Genomic DNA, 19,398 nt, shown 5'->3' on the forward strand with positions numbered 1-19,398 from the left:
GAAGCATGGCCACTCCAGTTGGCCACAGGGATGTAATATGATAACATGGCCACTCCAGTCAGCCACATGGATGTAATATGGCCATCTGCCTCACCTGGAATGTCAAGGGAATATGAAGACTTGGGGTTTGCACCCTGAAGTTTGCTGTTGAGTAGGAAGAGTTACCTGCCGGCCCAGGGGGACCTCTTGGACCTTGAGTTCCAACGCCCGGATTTCCTTTCTCTCCCTTCACGCCAGTTAAACCTAGTTTTTTTTTTTTTTTAAAAAAAAAAAAAGGGAAAGAAAAGAAAATTCTCCTTAAATGAAATCTGGGTGGTTCTGTTTTTCCTGGGTTTCACAAGGATCTCTCTGATGAGGACAATGATGAGGGTTGATTTGGGGTTATGATTACCACAGGACTTTTTAAATTGAATCCTGACACGGGTGCCTTTTGTACAACCACATACAGAAGGCTGGCTCTGTATCTGAGTGTGTTGTCTGTGCTTGTAACACTGCAAGTTTATCATCTCCCCTCCACTGAGGTAGCCCAGCCCGCGGGGATCTGGCCGGCGTTTTGCACACACAGGCCATCGGATGGATGCAGCTGGCACTCCACAAGGAGCACAATAGAAATAACAAGTGGACATGTCTAACATTTTCCTTTTGGTCCACGCTGTAATGTATCTGCAAAAGGCATGAATTATAATTAGGCAGCAAAGCTCTAAAGAGCCTGAGTTTCCATTAAAAACTTGGAAGCTTCAGGGAAAGCCTGTGTTTGATTTGGCTGATTCAGCTCCATAAAAATCTAAACCTATTCATGTTTCTTTTCCACTGAACAAACCTCTTCTTCCAAAAAATTTACGATGCTATTAACAAACTATACATTTTCATAGGCAGAAAAACAAAGAAACATACGCTCTGACACCTCATCGTCCCAACAAGTCCGAACGCAAGACTGCTGGACAGGTGTCAAAGCCACACTGAGGCCCAGCTCGGCACGGACGGCTGCGGCAGACGCGGGTCCGGGCTGCCGTGGTTCACGGCACAGAAGGTCTTTAGTGTCCGTTTTCATACATATAACAATACTTTGAATAATAGGATGTGGAGCAATTGCAAAGAAATTATGTGTGAGTCAGGAAAGCCGAGGAGGGAACATGCATAAAAGAAAACAATCAAATTGAGAGGCAGTCGGCATGTGACTGCTCTAAAGTATTTAAAATCACAGATAACTTTTTTTCCCTTCTAAGTGCAATGTGTATTCATGTAGACAAATTAGAAGACCCAAAAAGCAAGGACTCCAATCCTAGAAAATAATCACTCTTGACATCTTGGTTTGTAACTTCCAGAAAGAAAGGTATTGATGTAGTGTTTGCTCTGGGAATAGCAGCTTTTTCTACACTGCACAGGTAAAGATTGTCCTTTGATGTCTGCTGTGCTCCTGGTGACCACTTTCTGGGGTCAAGGTATACGTGTCACCTTTTAGAAAAGTTCCTTGTTATCAGTCCTCAGGACTGCTCCACCCGCAGGGAGGCTGCCCTAACACGCGTGCGTGCTGCACGCGGCCTTGGAGGCCCTTTCTGAGCTCAGCAAAGACCAGTGCTGCAAGGAGAGGGCGGGGCGCTGACCGCGGAGCACTGACCTCCTGCTCCGAGCCCAACCCTTCTAGGAACTGACAAAAGTAAAACTACAGTCACACCTGAGTTGAAAAAGCACATAACTTACATGAATCAACACTTAATGCTCCATTGTTAAATTCAGTTGTTCAGAAAACCATCCTGATGAGTCTACTGGTTGTTCTTAGTGGCTGCCAGCTCGGCTAACTGGGTACCAGCTGGAGCGGGCACTACTTTTAATTAGAGGTAGATGAGCCCTCGCCTGACAGTTGTGTCCTAACACGCGTCAGGGACTCATCAGAAACCGCCCCTTCTTCTGTGAGAATTGGAGCCGCTTTCCCCCCAGGGAACCACTCACTGTTACAGAATGAGAACACGAGAAGGGTCACCGGTGACTGATGGCAGGCTGCATGACTAACAGCGCGGTGACTCAGGCCTCCCGAGAGCTCACGGTACCCACGCATCAACGCCAAGGAGACGGCTCCTCAGGGCCCTCATAAGAGGAAGACGTAGGAGATTTGGCTGAAGAGGACATTCAGGAAAGAGTCCCCGCAAAGAACCCCCCGACAGCAGCTTCCTGACTGATCCTTTGCTTAGCCACAAAGAAGGCAGAAGGTGGGGGCCACTGGGGGGTAGAGTCTGGTTGTTCTAATTTTCTGCCTGCGTAGAGAGAAACAAGGGGCATTTGATATTGTCCGCAATACAGCTCAAAGCAGGAGGAGAATCCTCACAAGAATGTTCCAGCCCCTCAAGATGCCTTAGGGCCTCCCTGGTGGCTCAGCTGGTAAAGATTCTGCCTGCAGTGCAGGAGACCTGGGTTCGATCCCTGGGTCAGGAAGATCCCCTGGAGAAGGAAATGGCAACCCACTCCAGTATCCTTGCCTGGGAAATCCCATGGACACAAGAGCCTGGAGGGCTACAGTCCATGGACTCACAAGAGTCGGACATGACTCAGTAACTAAACCACCAGATGCCTTAAAAGAAAACAAAGAAAGAAAGAAAACTGTAAAGATATAGTTATATATTAACAGAGAATTTTAGATTTCATTATCCTTGAAGTTATGAAATGTTCCAACTACGTATAGGATAATATATTATATGTTAATATTTGCCTATGTCTTCACTGGTGTTTCTCAGACTGCAGGAATACTCATGAAGCTGAACTTTGTTATAAACCTTTTTTTTTGGAATGAGAAAACCATGTTAAACATCATTATTTAAGTAGCTAAGTGAGGACTGAGATTGAAGGCTAAGTTCAGAGACCTCAGATCTCTAAAAAGAGAACGGGAAATATTTTTTTTGAAAGGAGTTTTTCTGATGTGGATCATTTTCAAAGTCTTTATCAAATTTGTTAAGTATCGTTTCTGTTTTATGTTTTGTCTTTTTGGCCATGAGGCACGTGGGATCTTAACCCCCCAAGCAGGGATCAAACGTGCACCCCCTGCCTTAGAATGTGAAGTCTCAACCACTGGCCACCAGGGAAGTCCCTGAGCGTCTTTGGATAAGCTTTGTAGGCTGTAATTAAAAGAAAGGAAATCAAGTGTTCCAAAATGCCAGCCAGTAAATGTTCCTGGGGCAGCACTGCAGTCTGTAGACTGAGTGATAAGGGTTCCCTCACACCTCCCTCTGGTGAGGGTCCAAGGTGGGGCCATGTGGTGCCAAGAGGGGTCTCCAGAGCTCAGTGCCAGCACCCTGTCCACGAAGACATGGGGACTCCTGAGGCCACAGCTCACTCCCCCCCAAAATACCCTTCCTACCTTGGCTGTCTCCACAAATACTTCTCATTCCTCAAGACTCAACTCAAACCTTCTCTACACCCGTAACAGGCAGAAGCACAACAAATCCAAAGGGCAAGGATTATCTATTTCATTCATGGCGACATCCCCAAAGTGAAAGAGGAGAGTGAAAAAATTGGCTTAAAGGTCAACATTCAGAAAACTAAGATCATGGCATCTGGTCCCATCACTTCACGGCAAATAGATGGGGAAACAGTGGAAACAGTGTCAGGCTTTATTTCTCTGGGCTCCAAAATCACTGCAGATGGTGACTGCAGCCATGAAATTAAAAGACGCTTACTCCCTGGAAGGAAAGTTATGACCCACCTAGACAGCATATTGAAAAGCAGAGACATTACTTTGCCAACAAAGGTCCGTCGAGTCAAGGCTATGGTTTTTTCAGTAGTCATGTATGGATGTGAGAGTTGGACAGTGAAGAAAGCTGAGTGCCAAAGAATTGATGCTTTTGAACTGTGGTGTTGGAGCAGACTCTTGAGAGTCCCTTGAATTGCAAGGAGATCCAACCAGTCCATCCTAAAGGAGATCAGTCCTGGGTGTTCATTGGAAGGACTGATGTTGAAGCTGAAACTCCAATACTTTGGCCACCTGATGTGAAGAGTTGACTCTTTGGAAAAGACTCTAATGCTGGGAGAGATTTGGGGCAGGAGGAGAAGGGGACGACAGAGGATGAGATGGCTGGATGGCATCACCAACTCGATGGGTATGGGTTTGGGTGGACTCCGGGAGTTGGTGATGGACAGGGAGGCCTGGCGTGCTGCAATTCATGGTGTTGCAAAGAGTTGGACACAACTGAGTGACTGAACTGAACTGAACATCCCCAACATTTCTAGGTGATGGTGATTTAGTTGCTACGTCATGTCTCTTTGCGACCCCACAGACTGTCCATGGGATCTCCCGGGCAAGAATACTGGGGCGGGTTGTCATTTCCTTCTCCAGGGGATCCTCCTGACCCAGGGATCGAACCCGGGTCTTCTGCATCGCAGACAGATTCTTTACCAACTGAGCCAGCAGGGAAGCCCTGTAAACATGGAACGCTTCACGATTCACGGTGCCTTCCAAAGAGCATATAACCAACAGACATTTACTGAACGAACAAATGAATGCATGATTTGCTTCCATATTATCTGCACCTCCCGTGGCACTGATTCCACCGCATTGCTTGTTTTTACGTTCATCCGGCCTGGAAGCAGGAGCCTGCTGACTGCCGGGGTCGTGCCGTGTTTATTGCTCTACTGTCAGACCCAAGCTCTCACATAGTAGGTGGCCCAGTAAATGCTGGAAGACGAACGGAGTGACTGAATGTCTACACATCACGCAGCTGATGGTTAAAAGCAGGCATGACCTTTGAAGGATCAACAAACAAAATTTCTTAGGCTGGAAGCCCGCTTTTACTTTCACATGTGTGGCTTTTGTGAAAACTGTTTTTTCCTAACAAGTTCCTTATGTGGCCGTATCAGCTACTAGCATCACGTAGAGATGAATATCATGGAGTCCAATTAAATTTGAGTTTCTGTCATTTTTTTAAAAAATGAGCATAGCTGATAGAAATGAAGACCTAACTTTCCAAAAATATGACTTAAGCTAAGATTAAAATATCCATAGTTTTCTGCGGAGTTACCAAAAATATTTAGAATAGAATCTTTTCTATTATTTGTTCATTCTTCCTTTTTTCCTTTTTTTCATGAGAATTTTTATGATCTACTCTCTTAGATCTTGCTCTCATTAAACATTTTAAGATCTTATTCTCTTATTTCTTTTTAACAGAAAATCTTTAAAACTTAAAAAAAAACTTAAAAACTTTAAAAGCAGACTTTACTCTTTTAGCGCCGTCAGGCTCACGGCAATAGTGCACAGAAAGTAGAGAGGCTCCCACACACCCCTCCCCTGCGCTTGCCTGGCTTCCATCACCATCGACATCCCTCCCTGGTGGGGCATGTTTGTCATATTCTTTCTTTAAGAGTCTCATTGGGGGATCTCCCTGGCGGGCCAGTGGTTAAGACCCCATGCTCCCGATGCAGGAGGCCCGAGTTTGATATCTGATTCGATATCAGAGAACTAGATCCCACAAGCCGCAACTCAGACGCGATACAGCCAAATGAGCCAATTAAATAACATTTTTTAAAAATCTCATTAGAAACCACATTAGGGTTACCTGAGTCTCCCTCACCACTAACCTAAGACCAACTCTCCAATATTTTCTTTGCTAAAGAATACGCATTTATTTGCCTGCACCAGGTTTGGTTGTGGCAGGTGGGATCCGGTTCCCTGACCGAGGATGGAACCTGGGCCCCCTTCTCTGGGAGCAGAGTCTTAGCCACTGGATCAGCAGGGAGGTCCCTCCAGGATCTCCTTTATGGATGTATGAAGGCAGAGACCTGCTTGTTTTAGTTCATCATTGTATTCCTGGTACCAGACACACAGCAGGCACTCAGGAAGTATCTGTCAAACAAAGGGACGGGTGAATGAAGCACAGTCTGTGTGGACTCTGACCACCTGTGCCGATACACGGCCTCCCCAGGTTCTGAATCTAAATGTTTTACATGTTTAAACTCACCTTGTCTTCACAGGAACCACGATGGCGGGTACTACTCTTAACCCTAAAAGTGGGCTGTGATTCAGACAGGTTAAGAGACTTGCCTTTAGCTAGTAAGAGCTGCAGTTTGAACACAGGCAAGTTGATGCCGAAGCCTATATGCAGAACTAACTACAGCATTCCCCGCCGCTCTACCCTAAGCTGGATTTTGAGGCTGCATCTGTCTCGCTCGCTGCCGTCACAGCTCCCTGAGCTGCCTGTCCAACCAAGCCACACGCTTTCTCCAGCTTCCCACTCAGAAATCAGTCCTGTGGTTATCACATTTCCTCAGCTTATTTCCCTTGGTTTGCACACTTGCCTTCTGCTCTGAGCGAGACCTGGGGTTGACTTTCAGAAGATGTACCTTATCCACACTGATGACTTGCCCAGGGTCTGGCCTTTGGTTATCCGTTTCCTGTTTTCTTTGGCCTGTTGACCTCGGAGTGGGGAGAGTTTACTCATTTCTGTGGTGCCCTGAGCGCAGCAAGTACTCAGGCTGGAGTCTCAAGGCACTCCATGGAGCAGTCATTCATTCCCTCTTTATTCCAGCTATTCTGAGCAACTCTCAGAATTTATGCCCAGGCAGAGATGCAAGGCCTGGGTAGTGCTTTCATTGTAATTCTACCAAGAAGCCATAGAAAATGTGAGACAAGGCTTCAGCTGTGTTATTATATTGTCTGTTGCCTGGGAAATGGCTGGCAATACATTCCAAGTAGAGTTCATTTTTCATTCAATGTATGCTTGAATGCCTGCTAGGTACAAGGTACTGGAACAAATACCTCATTACAAGATGGCAGATTAATTGGACTCAATCCAACAAGTGTCTTATGTCCTTTTCCAGGCTCTGCTACTTTTGCACGTTTGGGCTGTAGGGTTAGTATCAGCATGTACAGCTCCAAGCTTTGTGCTTCACTGGCCAAGACTAGAAAATAAATATTTTTGTTTCTCTTGTTTTTGAGCTGCGAGGCAAGGTTTGTGGGATCTTCGTTCCCTGACTAGGGATCAAACCTGTGCCCCATGCAGCAGAAGCACAGAATCTTAACCTCTGGATCTCCAGGGAAGTCCTCAAATTGGTTTTAAATGTAAACAATCTTTGCAAACCATTGCTAATAGTCCATATCTCTACAGCCTTTCCCCTTAAACAACTGGCCATGTAGTACGCCCCCATAATTCAGGGTCCAGCCAGGGATCATTCTAGATCTTTCAGGAAGAGGGAATTTGGCACAGATTTGGTTATATGGGTGAGAGAAGGGCTGAGAAGCCAAATAGAGATGATGAGGCAACCTACACCCCAGCAGCAGCAGGAAGCAACTATGACTGCCAAGCATGCAGGGACAAGAAGGGATGGTGTGCCTGGTGTGCCCGGAGCCCAGTGCCTGGGCCTTCTGGAAGGATCTGGAAAGAGAGAGACAGTGGTCCAGTGGACACAGGAGCCACAGGGGGCTTAGGCACAGCTGGAGTGGCTGAGGAGGCCGGGTGGGGTGAGGGGGGAACAGCCTGACTTCTCTCCTCGGCAGACCTGCCAGTCCTCCTCCACGGCTCCCGCTGCTTGAACCCGGCCAGGAGCAGAGCTCCAGGGAGCCTGGAAACAGAAAGAAGTGCAGCTACAGGAGGGAGAAGGGGTGAGGGGGACAGAGGATGATGAGGCCCCCAGCTCATCAGCGACCCAACTGCATCTCGCTGTTTGCAGCCGCAGGGCAGAAAGGGGCAGGGGTTACACAGCAGGAAGCCTGGGCTCTGTCCACTCGGCTGTGTCACTGGTGTTATGACCTACGGGGACCTAACAGGAGTGTCAGACTAAACGCCAGTCTATCACTTTCAGCTCCAAAGTTTGGACTGCTCTTCTTCAAACGTCATCATATCATGTCTAGCATTGACGGTTGGAAAAATTATAAATGATTCACACTTAGCAGAAAAATGAGCCAATTGCTACAGTTTAAAAAGTGGGTATTATAGGCTCAGCATGAACATTCAGTCAGCCTGTGATATTTAAATAAATATTTAAGTTAGAGCTTGGTCTGGTCTTCATCCTCACAGAACCGAAAAGTGACGTGATGCTCTCCACTCTTGGAAAGGAACGGAGTTGTGTCAGGGTGCTGGGCAAGGCCCGGGTCTCACAGACTTTAAAACAAAACATGTTACAGCCAACAGCCCTTACTAATAAACAGGACGAGTCACTATTGAGATAAATACATCGTATATTTGCGATCCACATCATGTTTTCCCAACCTAGCAAAAAGTTCAGAAAAGTCAAATTACTCTGCTATACACAGACACACAGACAGACAGACACAGACACACACACACATATACACACACACACACACACATATATATAAAAGGGCTTCCCTGCTGGCTCAGGTGGTAAAGAATCCACCTGCAATGCAGGAGACCCGGGTTTGATCCCTGGGTGGGGAAGATCCCCTGGAGAAGGAAATGACAACCCACTCTAGGATTCTTGCCTGGACAATCCCCATGGAGAGAGGAGCCTGGAGGGCTACAGTCCACGGGGTCACAAAGAATTGGACAAAACTGAGCCACCAACACACATACACATAGTAATTTAATGTCAAAGTTAAATTAGAACCAATGAAAATGGAGAGGGTTAATGACTACATCTCCTCTCTGTATGTTTTCACCTACTACATAAATGCATTCTGTTACACTTGTTTATTATAATGTGTTTATTGCTTTAAAAGCCATGTCAAAAAATTCTCTGAAAATGGTTTATCATAGCTAATATAAACAGCTTTAGTTTTATCATATAAACTAAAATTTGTCATTCTTTCATTTCACTTGCTTATGCTCAGGGCCAGAAATTTAGAAAATGCCAAAGTACCTTCCTACATTTAAAAGAAAGGGGTTGGGGGGAAGGAAATCAGGTGAAGGCATCAAAAGGTACAAACTTACAGTTGTAAGATACATAAGTACTAGAGAAGGAATGTACAACATGATAAAAACATTAATACTGCTGTGCATTATATACGAAAATTATCAAAAGAGTAAATCCTCAAAGTATTTTCACAGAAAGAAAAACAAAACTTTTTCCTATTTCTTTAATTTTGTATCTGTACAACAGAATGGATGTTCACTAAACTTATCATGGTACTATTTCCTGACGTATGCAAGCCAAATCATTGTGCTAAACTTATATAGTTGTGTATGCTAGTTAAATCTCAATAAAATTAGAAGAAAAAAAGGAAAACAATGATAAAAAAAAGAAATGAAAGATAAAGTAGATAGCCCGTGGGAGTCTGCTGTATGACTCAAGGGACTCAAGCTGGGCTCTGTGACAACCTAGACCGGTGGGATGGGGCGGGAGGTGGGGGGAGCCTCAGGAGGGGGGACATGCACCTACGGCTGATCCATGTTGACGTTTGGCAGAAACCCACACAGCACTGTAATTACCCCTCAATTAAAAATGAAGAAGAGAAAATAAAGTCTCTCTCCCTCCTCTCTACAGTATCTGTGTACACACACAGGCAGTACAGGCAGAAGGTCTTTTGACCTTGGACCACAGACATCTAAATTACACACTCAAATTTGGGCACTGAAATGCCCAATGCATTTTCTGTTTTATATGCAATAGGAAATGCATATTAGATATATCCAGTATAACCAAAATTTCTACTTAAAAATTTTACCATGCTGTTCTGGCTAAAATTATATGATGATGACTTGAAGAGAATGCTGACACTGTCACCTTGGCAGTGATTGGCTCCTGACAGGAGGTCCTTGGACAGATGAACCAGAACAACGTGGGCTTCTGCTTTTATCATGACTCTAGGGTTGAATGAGGAATGGCAGCCAAAAAGCTAAGAAAGTGGTAATCGACACCATAAATCACTTATGAGTCATGGAATAACCACTGGATGTCAGGTATTATGACGAATAAAAGGAAAATAGACATTGAATTTGGTTTGTGGGGAGCATGTAGTCTCATTGGTGAAATAGCAGAAGTAAAACCAATAAGAGACAATTCAAGAAAATATATTCAACTTGGGTACTACATGATATATTTCACATGGTAATGAGGTAGGGGTCAGCCGTTGATTCATTTGTCAAATATTCGTTCAGGTTCCTTGGGGAAGGTGTACAGAGGAAAGACGTAGTCCCATTCAGGGAAACCAGAGACCGGTGGGAAGACAGACAAGAACGTCGAGAATCACACTGTAAAGGAGACAGCTAGGATGCAGGCGGGCATCCGGGACCAGGAAGCACAAAGGAGAGGACTTGGTCCGGCTCAGTGGGAATGAGGCAGGTGTGGCCGGCACAGCAGGCAAAGTCAGCCCTGGGGAGGAGCGGTGGTCTGGCAGAGCTGGCTGTCGAGACGAGTTTCGAAGTTTGAGTCTGAATAAACCAGAGGAAGAAAGAGAGTTCTGGGGAGCTGGAAGAACATGTGAAAACCCACGAAAGGCTGAAAGGACGGGGCAGCACAGGAGTCAGCAGTGAGGGCAGAAAGGAACAGGCGCGGATGAAGAACGCGGCGGGCGGAAGCGGCGGCCTGGCTTCTCCGGGGCTCGACAGGAGAATTGCGCTTCCATCTTCTCGCAGAGGATTCACGCATTCGCCCACCCCTGGGATTTAGGCTTGGCCACATGACTTGCTTTGATCAGTGGAGTATCAGTGACAATGATGTGAACAAAGACTTGAAATATGATAGGTGGGTGGGTTAGCCTATTTATGGCTGTCATTGCCGTAAGGAGAACATACTCTGGAGTTCCTGCCCCTCCAGCCAGGACCCTGGCAGGGCAGGGCTGCCCTGTCTCCCACAGACATGTGGTGGGAGATAATGCCTACTGCTGTGTGTCACCGAGATTTTTCTGGTTCGTTACGCAGCGAAAGCTGACTAATACTGAGAGCCCTGAGCAGCTCCTTTTGGCTAGAACAAAGGGTACCGACTTGAAGGGCAGCTGGTGGGGAAATAGGACACAGGGCTACACAAAAATCTCCTACCGAGAGGGCATTAACATTGGGCAGTATTCTGGCACAATACCCATCACCCAGACAAGGACTGAAATCCAGTGTAAGAATCTGCTACAGCTTACTGCACGGACCTTCCAATTAAGGATTTCAAAAAAATTTAAGCTACAGGAAACAACTGTATCAGCGTTCATGGCAAAAAGAAGACAAAACACCAGTTACAGGGTTTTTTTTTTGTTATTGTAACAGTCATATTACAATAGTACAAAGGTGGGGACACAATTTAATGATAATTGTAACTTGTCGACGACTTCTTAAAGTAATTCTTTGTGTTCGACTGGAAATTGGTTTTATGCTAACTACAATTAATTCCAGAAACAGATACCGAAAAAAGTGTTAGTCTACAAAAAGAATTTTCCAATAGGTGCTATTCTTTCAAGGTGTTTAAATCTACATCTTGCATTTTCCTTTAAAAAGCTACATCTGGAATTTGAATAATTTAAAAGAGGTAGGAGAGAAAGACACCCTTTAAATGGTGAAAACAGGCAGACATAGCATGAGCCAACCCTTCACAAGAGTTCTAGAAGTCAGACGGTTGGAAATGACTCTTACAGATGAACGCATCACCTGGTTATACTGCAAGGGCAGAAAACCTTGGTTTAATTCAGAGGAGTGTGACTAAACACATATTCCCAAATTCTGTACTATTTCTCCCTTCAAAAGGTACAGCTTAGTCTCTTTCTATTTGAGCGGGGGCATGTCTTAGGGACTCTCTGCTAAGGAAGAGGATATGTGGAAAGCGACACTGTGACTTCTGCGTCCGTACAGTCACCTTGGACGCCCCCCCACCCCGGGATCACTAGTTCTGAGGAAAGCAGCTGTGCGAACACCCACGCGTCCCCACGGAGATGCATCCTTCGCAGGCAGTGTAAGCAGTGTGGCCAGGGAGCGCCTGAGACCGCCATCGTCCTGGGCGGGGTGAGCCAGCCGCGCTGGCAGCAGGTCAGCCCGCCCTAGCGGAGCCTGCAGACGACCGCGCCCTGACTGACACCTTACCTGCAGCCCCATGAGAGACCCGGCCTTCCCAGGTGGTGCGAGGGGTGCAGAACCCGCCTGCCAATGCAGGAGACGTAGGAGACGCAGGTTCAATCCTTGGATGGGGAAGATCCTGTGGACAAGGGCACGGCAGCCCACCCAGTGTTCTTGCCTGGAGAATCCCACGGACAGAGGAGCCCGGCGGGCTACGGTCCACAGGGTCGCAGAGTCGGACACGGCTGAGCAAGTGAGCACACACCAGAGGCCCTGCGCCAGAAGCACCAGCTAAGCCGGTCCTGAACCCCAGACTGTGCAATCCGTGATTATACACGCTTCCCTGTTTGAAGCTGCTAAGTCGTAATTGTTCACAGTAACAGATCAGGACCGAGAGCTTCTCTCTGCAGCCATGATGAATGCAAGGGGTTACTTTGTAACACAGAAAAAAAAACCCTACAAAGTAAAACATGGTACAAAGATAAAAAGAAGAAGCATTCATTGCCAAGGCCTTAAGGTCACTAAACATTAGGAAAATACAATCCATCAAATTTTCAGAGAAAGGTCTTGTTCCAAAGGACATTCAAATTGGACTTTACTAGATAACTAATGGGTAAGAAAAGAGAAAGTTCTATTTCTCTGGAATTCATCTCTCAGGAAATGAGAGGCAGGGGATGGAGACACCAGAGAGGGCGAAGGCAAACACATATTTCAGCAGGTTTTTACCAGCAATGACAAGATGATGCCTCATGCAACTGAGTATCGACCATAATACTGTATCACAGGGAAGGCTCGTGAATATTCAGGCATCAACCAGTAAATTATCATGAGAGCTCTACCGGCCCTCTATCTTTCATCACGTTGGTCTGTCCCATAAAGAAAATTTTTCCAGGGATAAACCAGGATACAAGGGACATTAAGAAGTTTCACAGATGCTTACCATTGAGGCATTCCTGGCTCACAACTACTGTGCTTCATTTCTGAATCTGTGACCAAAGGTTTCTGCCAAACGCATCTTCTGTGCCAACAGCTCTTTTCAACAACAGGAATACTGAACGCAAGAACCTGCTTCTCTCTCCCAGCTTTGACTCCTCCGGGACTCTTTTTTCCTCTAGACCTTTCAGCACTGTGAATGCCCGGGGGACTGTGGCAGAGCGTAGGGGACCCAGCATCAGCTTTAGCTTGGGCACGTCATCTCTCGCCCTGAAAGCCACTTCGGTGTCTCTGAAAGGCGGTGGCCCTGACTCACGGCCGCCATGGTGGCTGGTACCGTCTCTGCCTCTGCTGGCGGAGATCAGCTGTGTTTCATCTCCTCCTCCCATCTCCCTCTGCTCATTTTCTGAAACAAAGTCCATCTTTTTTCCAAGTTAACCACAGAATCTGACTGATGAAAACTGATCTTTAAATCTTGTCTTTCTCTACATTCAATCATTAGAGATTTGATCTTCTGTGGCAGAGAAAGCTCCAAGAGAGTCACTTCTGGACTTCAAAAGTTACTCAGGGATTTTATCCTCAAAGAACAATAACAAATTAATCTGAGGAGCCAACAGAGGGTAGAAATCACTCTGAATGCACGCATGCTCAGTCGCTTCACTCGTGTCCAACTCTTTGCAACCCCATGGACTGCAGCCCGCCAGGCTCCTCTGTCCATGGGATTCTCCAGGCAAGAACACTGGAGTGGGTTTCCATGCCCTCCTCCAGGGGATCTTCCCAACTCAGGGATCTAACCCACATCTCCTGTGTCTCCTGCACTGGCCGGTAGATTCTTTACTGCTGAGCCACAGGAGAAGAAACCACCCCAGCATCAAGCTTTTACAGGAGAAACCACCCTCGTATTAGTCTTTAGACAAACATGTGATATTCTCTCTTGATTAAGGGTAACATTTCAATATTGACATTTTTAGTCCTCAGTAATAATATTGGAATGACTAGAGCACTTACATCCAAAAGATTGATCCCACAGAGCAGATGTAAAGTGCCAGTGAAATTTATAGAAACCGATCAGTGCCAGCGGGGCAAGTCTTTGCCTCCCAGTCATTTCCCATAAACTTTTTGTCAGGTGCTGGCAGAGGGAAAGACACTGACCGCAAGTAGCAGGAAAAAAAGACACGATGGAAAATCAAGACCTGTGAGCCAAGGTGTGCCTGAAAAGGTAGGAGGAGGTAACTGGCATTATTCGCATAGTGCCAGTGATGTGTTTGCTGTCTTCGTAGACCTTCACTGTGAGCACAACAGAGACAAATGCAGAGACATAGTAACGGATGAAGCTCAACCACATCATCTTGGAGTTGTTGCATTTTAATAATTCTTAAATACATTTGACTTCTTCATTATGTTCCCAGTGTAGTTATGCTGGAAATTTGCCTGTAGGGATAAATCTCTTGACAATCATTTACTCTCCTTTTACTTCTTTATATTACACACTAGGGCACTCTGGTTTATTTTTTTTAACTATGTGTGAAGGTATGTTATATTTATTATCTATAAGTTTCAGTTTAGAACAGTAACAGAAATGCTGCAAATTATTTGTTATAAATTAGGAGACATTATGTTTGCTAGGCTTGAGAATCAGGACTTTACTGGTTTCAAATCCTTTCTCACCTCAGGACCTTTGCACAGGCTATTGCTATCTCTGCCTGGAATACTGTCTTCTGACTCTTTTCTTATTGTTATGGCAAACCCCTAAATTTTCAGGTCTTGGCTAAAACATCACTGATTTAATAGGCTAAGTCAGAGTCCCCTCTTCCATGCTAATAGAGCAGCCTATATTTTTTCATAACACATAACAAGTGAAATTGAGCTATTCATGTATTTTTTTTGTTTAATGTCTGTCTCCATGCAAGGCATTTGAAAAGAAAATGCTGACATGTAGGTGCTCAGTAAGTGCTGGTTAGGTGAATGAATAATCAGAAAGGCTAAAATGTAAGATTAAGCACCCAAGATTACACAGCTAGTATGTGGCAAAGTTAGGATCCTAACCTATATGTGACTGATACCTCTTAACTATTGATACATTATTTCCATCACCTTATTCTGTTTCCCGCTAAAGGGGCATCATACAGAGTGAAGTGAAAACAGTAAGCAGTTCTATTCTAAAATATTAGAAGCAAAACAAGATCAAATTACTTTGTTCCAGGTTTCTCCCTATTTGTCCCCACAGTGAGATATTGCAATAGAGGTACACCTTCCATCCATGCATCTCAAACTGCCAGATCTGTGACCGATTTCCCTATAGGTTACTCCCCTACTGAGCCTATGCTAAAATCTAGAAGAAATGTCAAGTGCCAAAATGTATAACCATAGAAAATGTCTTTATCGTGTTCATATGTACCTAAAACAGTTCACTTGACTTCATTCCAAAGCTGGTCAACTGCTAGGTCATGGAGGCCCCAAGGCTACTCAAACACAGCAGAACAAAATGCGTAAGAAGCTTGCAAATCGTATAGCCACAACCCACTAAAACACTCCGGTCATCTAGCAGTTTACGTGCTGTAAACAATTATGGATATTAGGAGCAATAATGAAACCGGGTTCACCAAACCCTGCACAGCTCTGGCCTCCTCTGTGAAACCCCCACTACCCACTGAATTCACAGGCGACGGCAGGGCAGAGGGGCGCAAGCTCAGATAGACATTCTGTAACCACACACGTCTGGATTTGAATCCTGGTCCCCTGCTGTCCAGCCAGTGGCTTTTATGACAACTGACCATCTCACTGAGCCTCGGTTTCCTCACCTAAAATGGGGCTAGTACTGATCTCATAAACTTTTTATGAGCATTAATAATGTACTAAGCAACTGACAGTTTATTAAGTAATTGCTTAATAAACGATAGCACTGTTTCTTTCTTTTCTTTTTACATATATATACATGTATCCATTCTCCCCCAAACTCCCCACCCATCCAGGCTGCCACATAGGAATGAGCAGAGTTCCATGTGGATAGCATTGCTTCTTATCAAAGTTTATAGTTTGTTTTATCCAAAGGAGACTCTGTATATGGGACACAGCACAATATTGGCAGATGCACTTGATGCCTAACAAGCAAAAGCCATAAATAATCGTGTTATCTCACCGTGCCCCGCCAAGAGTCTTACGTAAACCTCACATTTCATAAATATTTGTTGATTTATCATACAAAGTAAACCCGCTATGAATTCCAGCTGTTATGGGTACACAATCTAAAAATGAAAATCTTTAGTTGGAAGGTCCCTCTACTCTAATACATTTTGGAGAATCATGGAAACTGAAGGAACTGCATGAAGACAGAAATCAAGAAATTTTCCGTCCTTTTCAGGGAAATAAAGAAACTAAATTTTGTGGACTCTAGACCAATGAATTTAATTGTTGTCTGGGTTTCTAGACAAGAAACCCTGGTTCAAGATCCCAGTGCAGATAATGAACATTTGGATGCATGGAATAAGGAAGTAAACAGGACGGTCATCTGGGAATGACATGCAGAGATGGGAATTAGACACTGAGCTGTTGTCCGGAGGATCTAGTTAGAATCATATGAGACTGTGACTGGAGAGTTAGGCAGTCAGAATAGTCAGGAGCCAACACAGGAAATGCAGAGCTGATCCGACCCACTTGCTGAATGTTGGAAGCCAGGATACAGAGCCGTTTACCTGGAGGTGGTGCAGGGTTTAACGGGGAAAGGCAGCACAATTTTAGCCCATGGAGGAATCGCTATTCTTTGACATTAGGTAACAATATGGTATAAGCGAAGACAGAAAGCAAGCAAGCAACTGGGCTGCCTCACATCCTGCTTCTGTGATGCAAATGGGACCCCTCCAATTCTGGATGCAGCAATTAGCCAAGTCTCAGTTGGAGTTTTTTGGACTTCCCTGGTGGCTCGGCTGTAAAGAATCTGCCTGCCAATGCAAGAGACATGGGTTCGATCCCTGGGTCAGGAAGATCCCCTGGAGAAGGAAATGGCAACCCACTCCAGTATTCTTGCCTGGGAAATCCAATGGACAGGGGAGCCTGGCGGGCTACAGTCCACGGGGTCGCAAAGGGTTGGACACAACTGAGTGACTCAACAACAACCACACCTAGAGTTTAAGCTTTGGGTGAACAAGGTGAGCTGCAGGCTCCCTGTGAATCCTTAACCTCCAAGGATCCTCTCTCTGCTAGAGTCTAAGACAGAAGACAGCTAGAGACTGTTCCACACAATCTTATGAACAATATTGGGTTGCCCAAAAAGTGCCTTGGGTGTTCAAGTATCAATAAACTTAAAAGACATATTTTTCTCTTTCCCCAGGAACTTTATTGACTATATTCACCATTTTGTTCCACTACCTTCTGCCACCTTTCAGGCAACTTCATAATTCCATCTTCCCAAAACTTTTTTTTTATCTTTTTGAGCAAAGAATTGTTCCAGGTGCCTTTTACAGTCTTCCAGGGAATTGAAATTTTTTCCATTAATAGAATTTGGTAAAGACTGAAATAAATGGAAATCCAAAAGTGCAATGTCTGGTGAATACAGCGGATGAATCAGAACTTCCCAGCCAAGCTGTAATAATAGCTTTCGCCTGGTCATCAGAGAAACATGCAGCACTGCGTTATCCTGATGGACAACTGCACATATTCTTGACTAATGCTGGGGGCTTTTCATCGAGTGTGGCTTTCAGTTGGTCTAATTGGGAACAGTACTTGTTGGAATTAATCCTTTGGTTTTTCAGAAGGAGCTCATGAGAGACTCCTTTCCAGTCTCACCATATACACAACATCATCTCTTTTGGATGAAAACCAGCCTTTGGTGTGGCTGGTGGTGGTTAGTTTCACTTGCCCCACAATTTCTTCTGTCTCATATTATTGTACAGTATTCATTTTTTATCGCCCGGCATGATTTGTTTTAAAAATGGAACATTTTCACTGTTTCAGTAGATAACCACATGCAGAAATAGGGTCAAGAAGGCTTTTTTTCCTACTTATGTGGAACCCAAACATCAAAGTGATTAACGTAACCAAACTGATGCAAATGATTTTCAACACTGGATTTGGATATTCTGAGTATGTCGGCTATTTCTCAAGTGATATAACAGTTTATCTGTGCTGTGTTGTGTCTGACTCTTTTCAGCCTTGTGGACTGTAGCCCGCCAGGCTCCTCTGTCCATGGGATTTCCCAGGCAAGAATCCTGGAGGGGGTTGCCACGTCCTTCTCCAGGGGATCTTCCTGACCCGGGGATTGAGCCGCATCTGCTGTGTTCCTGCGCTGGCAGGTGGCTTTTTACCATCGCACCACCTGGGCAGCCCCAGGGTGATGCTGATGGCTCTCAGCGAATGTCTTGATTTGATCATTGTCGATTCAACTGTCCAACCTGACCCTGAAGCCGATCCAGAGAGGCATCTTCAGCACGAAACTCCATTAGCCCCGTTCAGCAGCTCAGACCGTCACAGCGCCTTCTCCACACGCTCCATAAATCTTATTTTGCATTTCAGTTGCATTTTTACCTTTCTTGAAATAATAAAGCATAATATGCCAAATATGTAGTCTTTTTCTTCCATCTTCAATATTAAAATGGCTACACAAAAATTCACCAATTTTGATAACCTTTTTAATGCACACTGATATGACAGCTGTCACAATACAATCTAACTGTTTCTAATGAAGTTAAAAGACAATTAAGCACTACTAGGGGCTTCCCTGGTGGCTCAATGGTGAAAAATCCACCTGCCAATGCAGGAGACGGGTTCAATCCCTGGTTGAGAAGATCCCCTGGAGAAGGAAATGACAACCCACTTCAATATTCTTGCCCAGAAAATCCCATGAGCAGAGAAGCCTGGTAGGCTGCAGTCCATGGGGTTGCAAAGAGTTGGACATGACTTAGTGACTAAAATTACAACAAAAGCGGTACTAGAGCCAGCTTACAGGAAAAAATACAAACAAACTTTTTGGCCAACCCAATACTTGGCATCTGGTCCCATCACTTCATGGCAAATAGATGGGAAAACAATGGAAACAGTGACAGACTTTATTTTCTTGAGCTCCAGAATCACTGCAGAAGGTGACTCCAGCCATGAAATTGAAAGACACTTGCTCCTTGGAAGAAAAGCTATGACAAACCTAGACAGCATATTAAAAAAGCAGAGACACTACTTTGCCGACAAAGTTCTATCTAGTCAAAGCTATGATTTTTCCAGTAGTCAGGTATGGATGGGGGAGTTAGACCATAAAGAAGGCTGACAACCAAAGAATTGATGCTTTTGAACTGTGGTGTTGGAGAAGACTCTTGAGAGTCCTTTGGACTGCAAGGAGATCAAACCAGTTCATCCTAAAGGAAACCAGTCCTGAATATTCACTGGAAGGACTGATGCTGAAGCTAAAACTCCAATACTTTGGCCACCTGATGCAAAGAGCTGACTCACTGAAAAGACCTTGATGCTGGGAAAGATTGAGGGCAGGAGGAGAAGGGGACGACAGAGGATGAGATGGCTGGATGGCATCACCAACTCAATGGACATGAGTTTGAGCAAACTCCAGGAG

General features: G+C 45.0%; 1 protein-coding gene across 8 annotated transcripts in view; it reads right to left on the reverse strand.

The window, feature by feature from the left end:
- Positions 1-19,398, reverse strand: part of COL14A1 (collagen type XIV alpha 1 chain) — a 216,434-nt gene that overhangs the window by 4,859 nt on the left and 192,177 nt on the right. For all 8 annotated transcript variants that reach the window (XM_081504793.1, XM_081504789.1, XM_081504791.1 and 5 more), the window contains exon 46: positions 166-243. In XM_081504793.1, coding sequence (XP_081360919.1) covers positions 166-243 — 78 coding nt within the window. The remainder of the gene's footprint in view (positions 1-165; positions 244-19,398) is intronic.

Source organism: Giraffa tippelskirchi, chromosome 6, assembly GCF_054371585.1.
Source record: "Giraffa tippelskirchi isolate mGirTip1 chromosome 6, T2T-mGirTip1v1.2.pri, whole genome shotgun sequence".
Classification (NCBI taxonomy): domain Eukaryota; kingdom Metazoa; phylum Chordata; class Mammalia; order Artiodactyla; family Giraffidae; genus Giraffa; species Giraffa tippelskirchi.